This window comes from Drosophila yakuba, chromosome 2L (genome assembly GCF_016746365.2).
Source record: "Drosophila yakuba strain Tai18E2 chromosome 2L, Prin_Dyak_Tai18E2_2.1, whole genome shotgun sequence".
In the NCBI taxonomy this organism is placed as follows: Eukaryota; Metazoa; Arthropoda; class Insecta; order Diptera; family Drosophilidae; genus Drosophila; species Drosophila yakuba.
The window spans coordinates 29,668,782-29,684,609 of NC_052527.2; the positions used below are offsets into that span (position 1 = coordinate 29,668,782).

The 15,828-nt window shown below is 41.3% G+C and overlaps 1 protein-coding gene across 5 annotated transcripts in view; it reads right to left on the reverse strand.

The window, feature by feature from the left end:
• The window catches only part of LOC6539269 (G protein-coupled receptor kinase 1), a 133,439-nt gene that overhangs the window by 70,547 nt on the left and 47,064 nt on the right, over positions 1 to 15,828 (reverse strand). For 4 of the 5 annotated variants that reach the window (XM_039371250.2, XM_015189739.3, XM_039371249.2 and 1 more), the window contains one exon: positions 12,266 to 12,327. The exons of the other annotated variant lie outside the window; for it this stretch is intronic. In XM_039371250.2, coding sequence (XP_039227184.1) covers positions 12,266 to 12,327 — 62 coding nt within the window. The remainder of the gene's footprint in view (positions 1 to 12,265; positions 12,328 to 15,828) is intronic. 5 annotated transcript variants of the gene reach the window in all.

Consider the following 15,828-nt stretch of genomic DNA (forward strand, 5'->3'; position numbering starts at 1 on the left):
CTCGCTTTGGCTAAGTTTTTCGGATTAATTGGTTTTTTTTTTTTTCTCTTCTTATTTATTCAACCTTCCCTTTTACTTAAAATAGGATGTATAGGGTGTATAGAATTGGACCTAATACACTTCCTTGGGGCACTCCAGCTTCTATAGTACAATCGCTTGAAGTGCTTGAACTACATCCAACCGCGAACACTCCTTTGTATAAGTAAGACTTTAGAAGCTTATGTAAGTTTTGAGGCAGCAGTTTGGTTATTTTAAACATAGGTCCATTCAACCATACCCTATCGAATGCTTGTGCAACGTCTAAGAATAAAGCTGTACAATATTCACGATGCTCAAAAGCAGTGCGAATTTCCGTTGTGATGCGGTTAACCTGCTCAATAGTTCCATGTTTTGCCCGAAAACCAAATTGGTGCGATGGCAGTGTGTCGTGTGTTTTAAGGTGGGGACTGATTCGTAGCAGCAGTACTTTTTCAAATAACTTGGAGAGACAAGTAAGTAGGCTTATTGGCCTGTATGATGATGGCTGTGTTTTGTCTTTCCCAGGCTTAGGGATCATAACTATAACTGATTTCTTCCACTTTTGAGGTAAGTATTCGATTTTGGTAATAGCGTTGAAGAGTAGGCAGATTTGTAGAACTGCACACATTGGAAGCTCGATGATCATTTTCGGTGTTATTAAATAGAAGCCAGGCGATTTTCCAGTCTTCAGTTGCTCTCTAATGACTTTCGTTATTTCGCTTGGCCGGAATTCTATGGGATCTTGTGGTGCTAAGTCAGATGCAGTTAAGGGTGGGAGAATAAATGAGTTAATGGCTGGATTTGGTTGGAATACCTTTTTGAGGTGATCAGCGAAGACTCTTGCTCTGTCCATGTCACTACGAGACCAGTTTCCGGTAGAGTTACGGAGGGGTACGACAGTTTCTGCTGGTACCTGCAGATTCCTGTGGGCTTTCCACAATGCGTTTTTTGTGCTGGTGGGCGTGCGATTCTCGACGTAACGCAGTTGTGCGTCCGCTTCTTTTTTCTTAAGCGCTTTAGTAAGTCTGCGAGAAGCTGCTTTTAGTCTACTCTTTGCGCCAGGTGATCTGTGCTCCTGCCACTCCCTTCGAAGTCGTCGTTTTTCAAGCACAAGCAAATCAGTATCCCTACTTGTCATGTTAAACTTTATACTGCATGAGTGGGTACCTTGTGAAGTTGATGCTTTTGCTGCTGCAACTAGTGTTGATTCTAGGTCACCAGCAAACTGATCAATGTCTTGCTCTACTTCAAAGGGGCTTGAAAAGTCGGTATGGCAACAAACATATTTTTTGTACCTCTCCCCACTAGTCCTGCTGCTTGTAAGCCTATACGGCCGCTCGATGTGTTGCAGCTGGTACATAAGATGAAGGAGCACAGGGCAGTGATCAGATGAAAGTTCTGCAAGTGCGTAAGCTGTAATTATTGATTGGGATATCCTCTTAGTGATGGCAAAGTCAATCAAATCTGGAAGGTTCTTAGGATCTCCTGGCCAGTATGTAGGCGCACCCGGAGAAACATAATTAAGCTTGCCTTCCGGTTTAATAATTGCGTTGTACAGCTGTTTTCCTTTTGGAGTCGCTATTCGAGATCCCCGGTACATGTGCTTGGCTTTCCAATCGCTAGATGCAACAAACCTTTCATCAAGCGAGTCGAAAAGTGTTGTGAATTTGTCCTCAGATATTGTGAAGCGGGGTGGGCAATAGACAGCAGCCAGAATGTGGTCACCGTTATAGCGTTGGAGGCTTATAGAGGTTTTTGTAGGCAGTATTCTTGCCAATTACTAAGAAAGTGGTGCTTAATTCGGGATCGGATTAGTATGCCAGTGCCTCCATGGCCTTGCCTTCCGGGTGATTTGTAAAGTAAAATTGTTATCCTGATATTTGAAAATGTTTCTTTTCTGTAAGATGAGTCTCTGAGAGTAGCATAACATCAATGTTTCTGTCAGCTAAGAACTAAGCAAGCTTGTGTCGCGAAACGCTTGTAGCGTTCCAGGTTGCTATTATTAAGGGAGTCATTCAGGCATGCTTACGATTTGGATTTAAAATCAAAAAATTTGTTCTCCGGTTTTCAAATTCGTAAGAATTGTTCGATTTGTAAAACGGACACTTTTGTTTGGCCGAAATAAAAAGTAAATGTCTTTTTTATATCAAATCAGATATTATTTACTAAGGGAAAAAAATAATTTACTCAGTGGTATATTGATGTTAATTGTACATCACCACAAGATCATTCTGCCTTTTAGGTATTTTATGAAATTTATTTCTTACCCTAGCTCAGATTTAACAAACAAAATGTTGCCATCGGCAACAACAATTTTCGATTTGGCAACGGGTCGATAAGTACGCCGGCAAAAGCTATCGCGAAGGTTGCCATACCGTGAAACGGTAGGCAGGTGAAACGAAAAGGTGAAACGAAAAAGGCAGGTAAATATAATTATAAAATATAAAAGAATTTATTAATTAATTTAAAGCAGGGCCAAAAGTATTGTTTGTATAAAATGCTATTTAATTTAACTGCTTAAGTGGTCAAAGTGCAGTAAAAATGTAATTGCGAACATCGGAATTAGAACTGTGAAAAAGGTGGCAGCTCTAGATTTTCTAATTTTTTCACATTGTTAAATTATGACTAAAGAAAAAAATATGCTGTTTGAGCAGCAAGAAGCGATGAGAAACGAAACACTCCGATAGAAAAAATTTTGCACCTAAAAACGAAATCAAAAGATTTGGCCCACATCGAAGTCGAATAAAAATAACGATTACCGGAGCATGCCTGATTATGCTGTTTTTAAAGAAACGAGCTCTTGCATAGTTGCTTGCATGAATGCCATAAAGTCTTTAATGCTTTGCTACATCGAAAGCACAATCGGTTCAATTCCAATTGACTGCTGTTGCATGTTCTCGTGATTGTATGTTTCATGAATGGGGTTGTATGCTGATTTGACTCTGACTTTAGTGTACTTGCAAAGGAAAAATTTGGCATTGTTAGGTATCTGCCAGACGAAAGAATATAAGTTGTAGTCGGTTCCGTTACTTTGTGAATTGCTGGTATGGTACGATCACGAGCTGAAGCCACGCGTTTGTTTAGGCGACTCTTAAGTTCCTTGTAAACAATGCATCCTCGCCAGTTGGCTGTGTGGTTTTCGCAACAGTTGCTGCATAATTTAATTGAGCTGTCATCCTTGTTCTTAGGACAGTTTGCGGTACTGTGAGCATCCCTGCAAATGACGCAGATAGATTTTAGGGTGCAGTACGCTTTGGTGTGGCCGTTAGTGCACTGCACAGGCTGCTTGCGCTTGTGTGGCTCTTCGATGTTTATTCTGCGGTGCAGTAGAAACTGTAGTTTAAGAATAGGATGTACTTCATTTTTGCTGATTTTTTGACTCGATGGCTCCAGTTCGACTTTGAAGAGTGGCTGCGGCTCTTTCTTCCTGTTAAGAATGTTGATCACCGTTTTTGCCTTAAGGTTTTTCTCCTTTAGTGCCTCGATAATTTCGGATGGGGTCACTGATTATTCAATTCCTTTAATGACAACCTGCAATCTTTTGGCACTTTTACGCTGGTAGGTATAGTAACTCTTTCCAGCTTCATCCAGGTACTTGGTCACTGATCGATGGCTAGACTCATCCGGAGTCTGCACTTTCGTTTCATGTATGTTTCCCTTGGTAAGAGGTATAACGTAGAACTTGTTTTCTCCGATGATCGTAGCTAGTTTGTTAACCAGTGCACTTGAGGTTTTCTCTCGTATAAATATTGGTGGCGGCTTAATCTTCTTCTGCTCCTGTTCTTTGATTGGACGCACTTCGCAGTCATCCAGTAGTGCAAACCTATTTGAAGTTGAGTTGTCAACGTTGGTGCGATTTATTTTCGGCTGATTGCCAGCCTGTTTGTGTTGTGGGCTTAGCTTTCGCTTTATTTGAATGTAGCGATCCAGCCCTGTTTGACACAGTTTTGTGTTTTGTTTTGGTTCTTGTCCGCTTTTGTTTTCTAGAGTCGGAGAGGTTGCACTTGCTTTGGTTCTTGTTGATTCAGCAGAAATGTACACAGCTCTCGGTTGTTGTTGCTATGGGTGCAGTTGCAGTAGATATCGAAGTTACTGTGCTGGTAGCTACAGAACTTGACACCGTTTGCAATGAGGAGAGCGCGACAGAGACGCTCTCAATGCGTTCGGGTTCACATCGTGCAGTCATAAGCATTGGTGAGCAAGACCGGGATCGTTTGCTATCTGCAGGTGCTAGGTCATTGACCCGATGGATTGTTTGGCACTCGCGGGCGTCAGACACGACGGTGAGGTATGCATTGTTTCGTTGGAGGGAGAGCCGGCGCTAGTCTTGCTCTTTTTGCCGCTGAGCGCGCAAGTCGCGTTGGCTCATTTTGGAACTGTCGATTTGTTTGTTGTCTGTTTAAACTAGCTTTTGTTTTAATTTAATGTTTCCACACACAACAAATATTATAGGTTAGCAATTTAACATTGCTAATAGCGCCTTTTCGCTGATATTTGTAATTTATTTTGTATTTATATTTGTATTTGGCGGTTTGTGGGCGTTAGAGTGGTCGTGGCAAAACGATTTTTAGCAAATCGAGGAAAATTTCACAAGATAACCAAAAATGTGAAAGAATAGAGTGGCAAAAAGTTTTTTGGCAAATCGATAGAAATTTGCAATACTAATAAAACAAATAAAAAATATCAAAATATTTTTAAAAATTTTAGGCGCGGCAGTTTTGGGCAGTTTGTGGCCGTGGGTGTGTGTGGGTCAACTGCGCTGCGTTGACTCTGGAATCTGCATGGTTAACCTCAGCTTGTATAGTTCCTGAAATCTTGACGTACTTACGCACAGACGGATGGACGGACGCACATGGCCAGATCGACTCGGCTATTGATCAAGAATATATATACTTTATATAATTGGAAACGCTTCCGTCTGCCTGTTAAATACTTTTAGTATACCCTTTCACTCAAAGAGTAACGGGTATAAACACTACAAATGAAAGAGAACCCTTTCTGATTACAAAGCAGAAAGAGATCAATCTATTCCGATACGTTTCTATAAAGTGCTTTGACAGAAAAAGGTATTAGCCTGCACTCTGATAGGTTAGGTATTAAAGAACCACCAGACGAGCTGTGCCGACGGCGTACATGTAATGGAACGCAAGTGAAATAAGTTTAACGGTCTCCCCAAGTTGCGGCGCAGCACCCAAAACATGGGAACCGTCATGACTGAAAACTCTTACATAAAGAAAATATCTGAATTAAGGCGGAAAGTTCCTTTAGAGAGCGAACACAAATATTTTTGCAGTCGCTTTGTAGGAATATAAAGACAATTCTGTTTATATCCATTAAATATTTATTTACAGTGATGTCTAAGGTAATGAAATACATTTTTTTTTTCAATAGTGTAAATTATATTTCATAAATTTTTATAAGGATCTTGTAAGTTATATCGACTGGCAAAAATCCTCCATCTGAACACTCCGAGGGCGCCGGCTGGGCAATGGGCATTGCATTATCCCGGACAACGAGTAATGCATTGCTACAGTGTCTAGCTAAGTGTCTAGCTAAGGCAACGATTCAATTCCTTCCGCTCGAAAGCAGGAGGAAATTAACCATTTCCCATGGGCGAGGTGTCTGGCGGTTAGGCATAAAACGCATCGGGGAGCAAGCGGCGACGCGGAGAAAGCGAAGAAGCCCGAGAAGAGGCTTAAAGTCAGTGAGGCGACCAAACGAAACTTGATCGTGGCACTCATCGACAGAAGCGATGAAGCCGACAAGATGACCGAGCCGCGGTGGAAGTTGGTGCATGCGCGACTCGTTGAGTCATTGTTTGCACGGATGGAGGAAGCTCCTGAGGCCCCCATGCCCACTTTTGATGGTGCCGGGTGGCTGAACGGGGTCAAAATCCCGAAGTGCATGGATGACCCGACGAGAAAGTGGCTGACGCAAACGGTCTGCCAATTGGAGGCGTTGTGGGAGGGGGTAGCTGGAGGTGGTGGACAGGGAGCTAATCCCTTTCATTCCTAAGGCGAAGGTTCTCTTTTCCATCGCAATTAAAGGGGACCGGGCGCTGAAGCTACTGCAGCGGCAGAATCCATCACCCAAGGAGGGGGGCCAGAGAGCAGTCCTTTAGATAAATAAGGAGGGGGAAGACATCCTATATCCAAGGTACGGGAAGATGGCGTGGGGCATGGGGAGCGTGTACCTGCGCCTCAAAAACCGATATCCCGGGGATAAGGATGCTCACACCCTGAAGGCAGGCGAGGTGGAGAAGGACCTAGGTCTGGAAACCATCGCGGAAGCCGCACAGGGACTTTCGCTAGGCGAGACGGATGATGAGGACGGAGACCTAACGTTGACAGTCAACCCGAAGAATGCAGATGAGCCCAGTACCCATGCCACTGAGGGTGCTGCAGCTCAATCTTCATAAAAGCAAGGTCGCGTCGGCGGAACTCCTCATCGCCCTTGAGCAAGGGTCCGCCGACATAGCTTTGGTCCAAGAGCCATGGATTGCCTCGGGCAATGCCGTCGCCAGACTAAAGTCCTCTAATTACAACCTCTTCTACACACCATCGGTAATCGTACTTGTGCGGAAGGCCCTGCATGCTAACCTAATGTCTCATTACAGCACGGATGACCTGACTGTTGTGATGCTGGAAAGCAAGAGGAATCGCCTTTTGGTAGCTTCCTGCTACATGGCACATGACAGAACGGTCCCACCGGAGCAACACAGGAGCATTGTGGTAGCCAGCCCGAACGACCAACAACTGATCGTGGGTGCAGAGGCCAACGCGCATCACTGCGTATGGGGTAGCCCCGACATTAACGACAGAGGTGAGTCACTCCTAAACTTTTTACTATCAACCAACCTATGCATAGCTAACGTGGGGGAAGAGCACACCATTGTAGGCCCCACCTCCTCGAACGTGCTAGACCTAACACTCGTAAGGGGACAAAGTACTATGGTTTCAGAATGGAGAGTCCAATTCCTATGCGACTTCGAACACTCTCCCAAACCGACCTCCTTCAGAAGAGAATCTTGACACGACTCGCGACTGGGCCGGGCCTAGTAAAATCCGCTGAAGATATAGAAAAGTCCCTAGAGACCCTCTCCAGGGAATTGTTAGATGCGAAACGCGCAGCATGCCCGACATCTAGAGCCAGGAAAGGGACCTGGCCACCCTGGTGCAAGGGCAATCTTTCGCTTCTACGTAATAACCTCCGAGATTTTTTTTAAAATCGCCAAAGACGCGAATAATGATATAATCAATGGGGAATACAAGATCCTACTCAGGGATTACAAGAAGGAAATACGAAGGGCACACAGAAGCTCGTGGAGAAACTTCTGCTCGAATATCGAGACGGCCCCAGAAACGGCTAGCTGCTATCGAAGCAGCCAACCATACAGAGTCAGCTCAAACGCGATGACGGACAGTGGGCTGAGGGCAGCGAAAGGCCCTAACAGCACTAATGCATGCTCACTTCCCAGGATGTACCGAGATATCCGATGCAAACAAGCACCAGGACCTCGTAACTGGAGAAGAGCATCTCCCAACAGATCTAATATCCTCTAGAAGAATCCAATGGGCCATAGACTCCTTTGCGGGAATAAAAGCACCGGGACTAGATGGAATATTTCCAGCCATGCTACAGGTGACTAAAGAAGTGATCACCCCATGGCTATACTCTATACTCACAGCGTGCCTAAGCACGGGCTATATCCCTGTCCAATGGAGGACCTCTAGGATTGTCTTCCTGCCAAAAGCAGGGAAGTGCAGCCATATGAGCCCCAAGGATTACAGGCCGATTAGTCTCACCTCTTTCTTACTCAAGACGCTAGAAAAGCTGCTGGACATATACATCAGAAATGATGCAGGACGAATACTGTCATCTAAACAGCATGCTCACACGAAAGATAAATCAGTGGAGACGGCACTACACTCATTAGTAGCCACCATTGAGAAAGCCCTGCATAACCAAAAATATGCTCTCGGAGTGTTTGTGGATATATCCGGAGCATTCAACAACGTGACCACAGACGCTATTATGACCGCCTAGAAGCGGCCAACAAGCCCCCCGCTATCAAAGATAACAGTTTATGCTGACGACATAAGCATAATTATCACGGGAGTCTGTCCATCGACACTCAGCTCGATTATGGAATCAACGCTCAGGGAGATATGTGAGTGGGCGAAGAGGGTAGGACTCACCATAAACGCGGACACGACGGACCTCATTCTCTTTACCAAGAGATACAAGGTGCCGCTATGGGTCCCCCCGAAGATTAACTCATCCAGGCTAACCCCGAAGATACAAGTGAAGCACCTTGGAATTGTTTTAGACAGCAAGCTGACATGGAAGCCCAATGTACTAGAGAGGGTAAAAAGGCCACCATAGCGCTATATGCATCCAAGAAGATGCTTAGCAGCACATGGGGCCTTTCACCCGCTCTAATGCACTGGGTTTACATCCGGTGGTGCGTCCAACTCTGATGCTTGGAGTCTTAGTGTGGTGGCAGGCTATGAAAAAGAAGACTTACAACAAGCTCATGGAGAAAACCCAGCGGCAGGCACTGCTCTGCATAACAGGGGCGCTGAGGTCAACCCCCACAAAAGCACTTGAAACTATAGTTGTAGTTGATCCCCTAGACATCCACGCGCAAATGATCGCAGGAAAGGCCACACAACGCCTAGTTGCATCAGGGAATAAGTCCCTACAAGGACTCGGGCATAGTTCAATTGGTCGAGACATGAGCAGCATATCTGACTACATAGTCACCAGAACGTGCCCGGATGTAAGAACAACGACATTCATGGAACCAGACGACTGGAAAACAGGTCAGGACCATGCCCAACACCTCAATATATACGCGGACGGCTCCATGATGGATGGAGGAGTTGGAGCGGGCATATACTGTACAGACCCTGAAATGAGGCTGTCGTATAAGCTACTAAGCCAATACAGCATATTCCAGGCGAAAGTATTCGCAATAGGGAAAGCAGCAGAGCTTGCGCTGAGCATTGACCGCCCACATGAAGCGGTCAACTTGTTCGTAGACAGTCAAGCGGCGATAAGATCCATGCAATCGTCAGCGGTCAGTTCCAAAAGTGTACTGGCAAGCAGGAAGGCACTAGATATTCATAGCACGACCACGTCAGTGAGGATCTACTGGGTTCCCAGCCACCAGGGCTTCGATGGTAATAAGACGGCAGACGAACTTGCTAAGGAAGGCGTTGGACTGGCGAAAGAAAGATCGCGAACTGGAAAGACGGGCCGCGCACGAGCCAAAATCAGATGAAGAAGAAGAGCGCAACGTAAAACTCAGTCACTACGTGCTGCATCTTCCAAGGAAAGACTGCAGACTGTTAGTGGGAATTCTTACAGGTCACTGCCTAACTGCCAAACTGGGCATTACTGACAACGACAGTGTGTGACGAATCCGAGGCAATTGAAACCTTGGAGCATCTCATTTGCAAGTGTCCGGCCCTAACAAGGGCAGGAAGAAGCCAGGCGAACTACTTGCCTTCGCGAAAAATACCTCGATCCTAAAGGATTTCGAAAACCGCGAAAACATTCTCTTGGTCCATAAAGAAATATTCGGACAGCTATGGGCCAATGCCTATGCGCGGTCCCGTAAGGTCCTTCCGACCGAACCTAACCTTGTAAGTTATATCGCCATTGACATCATAATTTGTCTAAGTGATGTTGAACACAATTTTAGTCTGAACAAACCAATCATTTTTTTACTCGAGAGTGTTTTTAGTCGTCGATGAACTAAAATCTTTTCGAAATTTAACAGGGTTAAACCGACTCCAAAAATCAAAATTCGTAATTTTCACAAAAAATTCGTTGTAATTTCTGTCAAAAAGAATCTACAAATTTTTTTGAGTCTATACAGAATAATTTTTTATGCTCTTTATAGTAAATGATAGATGATGAAAATCGGTTCAGTAGGTTTTTGTTATCATAACCTAATACGATCAAATTAAAAATTTAATTTATATATTGTTAAATAAACTGTTGTTGACTCGAGAGTCATTTCTCGATATTAAGTTCTCGGGATTCAATAGTCGAGATTCAATTCTTGAGATTCCCGTCTCCAGATTCTTTTCTCGAGATTCTATTCTTGCGAAGAACCCTGTTCAAAAGAAAAGTGCCGAGGGGAGCGAAGACTCAATCCTGCAACAAACCCCTGGATACTAGAACATAGACTGGAAGGATCAACGACCATCATAAGGAATACTCTTGAAGAATCTCTACAATCCTAACGACTCAGAGGAGTCTCAAGATGGGCGGCAAGGAGTCTAAGGCATCCGAAAACACCGCCAACGTGATCAACACTCTGGAAGTCATCTACCACAAAGATTAGATAATAGGTGTGCAACTTATACTTGAGTTCATCGCCGTGATGTTAATATTGCTGGCACTATTGAAACTAGTAAGGATCTACAAACGATCAGTGCTTTGGCGTCGGGATTATCACCATACCCTGAAATGGATCGTATTCAGTATTCCGCAACACTAATAGTGCATAGCGCGGGAAACGGAGGCCGCTTAGCAGATATAGTCAAAGCAGTGCAGTCAATGAAAACTCACTTGCCTACTACCAAACATAACATAAAAGCCGGCAAAACAAATAAACAAAAAACAAGTAAACCGGTGCATATTTTTGTTGTATGTTGATATCAGTCTTCTCTATATTTTTATATATACATATATTCTCGTGCCAATTTTTTTTTTATACGATTAGTAAATATATGTAAATTAATGGTATCTAAAGGGTGTTAGGTATAAAAAAAGATGTTATTGTTAGCCTCTTCCAGGCAATATATTTCATTAAAAGAAATTAGTTAACGAAAAGTGGAGTAGGTCATAAACGATGACATAACGTTTGACGGACAACCTTGACATTTATTTGCTTACTTATCTTTACGCTCATCTTCGTACAGAGCATTAGGAGAAACAAACTCTCTCATTTTTAATCTCAGTCGTCTACATACTCCGCCTGCATATAAACGTTTTTGCGCTAATTTGACACTTTCGCTGTCAAATTACAATTAACTAAGAATACTATTTGAACAATAAGTATTGTTAAATCAAAGCCTAATGAAAAAGCTCATTAGCTAAAAATTTGGTGACCCTGGCGTGATTTGTGCATAAGAAATAATATATCCTAATGCAAATCGCGAAATACATAAATATCGGCAAATAATTAGCCATTAATACAGCTGCAAATTTTGAGTTCTCAGCTGCGCGAGAGTATTGCACAAGCTGTATACATCTTTAATAAAACCAAACCCAACGTTTCGATCTTGGTTTTCTTTATTAATTATGCAGGCATTAATTCCTTACATATATATTCGGTATATGTTGGCGGAACTCATATTGTCGGTCGTTTTTTTTGTGTTTGTTGTTTATTGTTAAGTAGAAAAAATTTGAAGTCTAGTGTAAGCTAGTTTAGGGCGAAGGCGGGAGCATAATAATGTTCTCTCTCGCTCTTTGCGAATTCGCCCCGTCTTCGCCAACCTCTGTTAAGCTAGGCCCAAGAACACACATGTTAAATAGAGATGAAGTCGAACATTTTTCGAAATTTTTTTCGTTGTCGTAGTTCCGAGTTTAAACTAATTATTCTTGCCACCAAAATTAAATATTTGTAATAAACTAATTAAAATCTATATATATCGGTATATAAAATAACTGTAGTTATAGTATTTATTTCAGTATATTATTATTTCAGAATAGGCGCCACTACGGCCAACCGGCCAATCGATGCTAGCGATCCACAACCAGGGCTTAAGCTGTCACCCACCAGGACCACGGTCAGGCGAATGCACTCATTTGGTGACCCAGGCATATTAGCCAGCGGGCTCTACTCCCATAGTGACTGCTGAGAAGAACTTTCATGCAGTACTACATAACATGATTAGTTTATATATATTTTATATGAATGAAAAAGTCTCCTTTATTGCGATGCAAACTTCTGAGTGAAACTATATACATATAATCTGCAAAGGTATAAAATTAGGTTGTTTACAAAAAAATTAAAAGTATTTTCAGAAATATATAAAAGAAGCTGAAGACATTTGGGAAATATTTATGAATACTTAAAGAAGAGCCCTATGCATTCAAATGGTGAGACAAATCGCAAATCTTTATATTTAAAAGGGTCGATTTACTTTTGCTTACCTAGTTGCACAATTCTAAAATTTACATACACTTAGCAAGAGTAAAAATTTGGGCATATGCATTAAAAACTTACCTTTCTAAAAATTTTTTAAATGGCCTTCCTTTAAGTTGTGTAAATATTTCTTCCAAATATGGCTGTAATAATAAACATTTATTTCCGGTGTAAGCAGGGCAGAAAATATTTATTTTTAATTCCAAATAATGTATAAGAGCAATTTATTATTTTGTTTAGTTCCCCAGCACAAAATCCTATATGTATATCCTTCGTAAATATATTTAAAATAGGTAATATGTCGGAAGTTTTTTAAAATAAACAACAAGTTTTTGATATTTAAAGAAAGAACGATATAGTCGAGTTACTCCACAGTGACAGTTTTTTACGATTTGACGTTAGAGTGGACGTGGCAAAAAGTTCTTTGGCAAATCAAGAGAAATTTACAAGACTAATAAAAAAATATCAAAACATTTTTCAAAAGTGTGGGTGTTAGGGTGGACGTGGTAAAAAGTTTATTGGCAAATCGATAGAGATTTACTGTACTAATAAAAACAAGAGAGAACTGTATAGTACAGTTTCCCGACTATCTGATACCCGTTACTCAGCTAGTGGAAGTGCGAAGGAGAGTCTTCAACACTGACAGTTTTTGGCGGTTAGAAACATTTGGCGTTAGAAACATTTTTCAAAAGTGTAGGCGTGGCAGTTTTGGGCGGTTTGTGGGCGTTAGAGTGGGTGTGGAAAAAAGTTTTTTGGCAAATCGATAAAAATTTAAAAGACCAATATAAAAATGAAAAAATATCAAAACACTTTTCAAAAGTGTGGGCGTGGTAGTTTTGGTCGGTTTGTGGGTGTAGAGTGGGCGTGGCAAAAAGTATTTTTGACAATTTGATAGAAATTTAAAAGACTAATACAAAAATTACAAAATATCAAAACATTTTTCAAAAGTGTGGACGTGGCAGTTTTCGGCGGTTTGTGGGCGTTAGAGTGGGCGTGGCAACATGAATCGACAAACTTGCGCTATGTCTCTGTAGTCTTTAGCCTAATGTCAACTTTCTAGCTATTGTAGTTCCTGAGATCTCAGCGTTCATACGGACGGACGGACAGACAGACGGACTCGGCCATTGATCCTGATCAAGAATATATATACTTTATATGGTTGGAAACGGTTCCTTCTGCCTGTTACATACTTTTCAACGAATCTAGTATACCCTTTTACTCTACGAGTAACGGGTATAATGATTATGAACAGGGGGCAATAGCAGCTGTTGAGGATATTGAACACGAACTTACAAGTTATGATAATGTGCATTTTTTAGCCAAAGGTCCTTGTTACCCTTTATAGAAAGAAATATAGCAGGAAAACCATAAAAATCGTAATCTTAAAAAAATTATATACAGCCACTCGCAGACGTACATAACGCCGGTACAAAAAGAATTTACAGTTAAGTCTCTTCATGGTTGCAACACGGTGAAATATAAATGCATTGTTAAACTTTTAAACAAGACTGTTCCCTTCTTCATTCTACCGGACCTCTCAAGCTTTGACGCTATATTAGAATTTGACACGCTAACGCTAAATTGATAGTCCAGATATATCGCGAAGTTGAAATTAGGCCAGGAAGCGAGTGCAACGAACCTTTCGACATGATAAAATCCGTCTCCTGGAGAAAGGCCGCAACTGCGGCATGCAAAATATTTGAACCTTACGAAGGCAGCAGCCGACACTACCAAGCTGTCGGAATTCTGAAAAATAAAGTTAGAGGCCCAGCGGCCGCCGTGTTAGCCTCATTAAAAACTGTGTTCAATTTCCATGCGATAATAGCATGCTTAGACTTTACATAGCGGACAAGACTCCGACACATGTAATTAAACAAGAATTAAGTTCATCAAGACAGGGGGAATTACCTTTACTCAAATATTACGACAAGGTAGAAAGGAAGCTAACGCTTCTAACAAATTTAGTGTGCGCTCTGTGACAGTTCAGCGACTCTTCATTTATTCAGCAAGTGTGTGTGTACTGTTTACATTCGCGACTCTTATAATTAGGTTCTTACATTCTAATATTGCAATGGGACTTATACTACTATGCTTATATACAATTACTACTACTACTACAACAGCTCGGCCATCCTGATAATTAGGATTTCCTGATCCTCGCCGCTCTACTTCTTGTAATCATTACATTTTCGTTACTTATTTCAGTGTTTGTTACATTTGGTTTGGTTTTCTTATTTCATTTAACTTAGACTTTTGTTTTTCTTTATCATTTTTCTTATTTATATTTTTATTATTTGATACCGAATTCTTTTCTCGAAGCAATGGTTTAATATTATGAGCCGCCCATATTCCATCGTATGGTTTTTGTGTCAACTGAAAACCTTGATGGCGATTTCATAGGGGCCTTTATATTTGGTTATTAATTTCCTAGGCGCTCCAACTGTTGAATCAAAATTCTTGACCACAACGTAGTCTCCTAATTTGTATTAATTTGCTTCTAGTCGTTTAGAGTCAATATATTTCTTGTTATAGTTCTGTACTTTTTCCTGCGAAACTTCTGTATTTTGTCTTATTTTCTCTAAATTAATTTCTTTTCTTTTTAGCATTGACTCCAATACATTTTCTTTTAAACAATCTAGCATTTTTCCTATATGATTCACTCCAAACAGCATTATACTTGGGTGCTCTTTTATGCTTCTGTGCTTTGTATTATTCATTGCATACTCTACTTCTTCCAAAACTTTGTGCCACTGTGCGTTTTTTTCTACATATACGAGCTTACTAATCATGGGTCCTAGGTCTCTATTTATTCGCTCAACTTGTCCATTTACTTCTGGTGAGCCTGTTGCAATTTTGACGTGCTCAATGTTTCTTGATTCCAAAAATTCTTCGAACATATCTGATGTATAGCATGTCCCTCTGTCTGAAACAATGGTCGTTGGTCTGCTATACGCTCTAAAATAATCACATAAGGCTTTCATTGCTTCCTTTGAGTTTGTTGATTTCGGTGGATACAATCTCACAATACAATCTTTAATACCCTTTTCTGATATTATATATCCTAAATATTTCACCTCACTTTGAAAAGACGTACATTTACCGATTCGTAGCTCTAATTTGTTTTTAACTAATCGCTCAAATACTTCTTTTAATATAGCTTGGTGATCTTCTATATACTTTGTCGTGGTAAATTATGTATACTTTATCGATTCTTCGTCCATATAAACATGGAAGTATCCATTTTTCAGGTCTATTTCCGAGAACAATACTTTGTTTGGTAGGGTATCTAATAAATCATCAATTAATGGCATCGGGTATCTAACTTTCGCCGTGATCTTATTTAGTTTCCTATAATCTGTGCACATCCGAATGCCACCCAATTTCTTTTTTACTAGTACAATTGGCGAAAAATACTCAGACTCACTTTGTCGTATAATACCATCTTTTAAATAATCATCAAGGATTCCTTGCTAGCCATCGGGATCGCTAAACATTTGTTGGACTCATTGTTGCTGGCGCTCGCCATCTGCCTCTCAGAACATTGCTCGATCTCATTTTCGTTGTTAACATTCATTTCACAAGATCCCGTTACTTTTCTCGAACCTTCTGTTTCTTGCATTCCTTTGTATGTATGTGCAAACGTT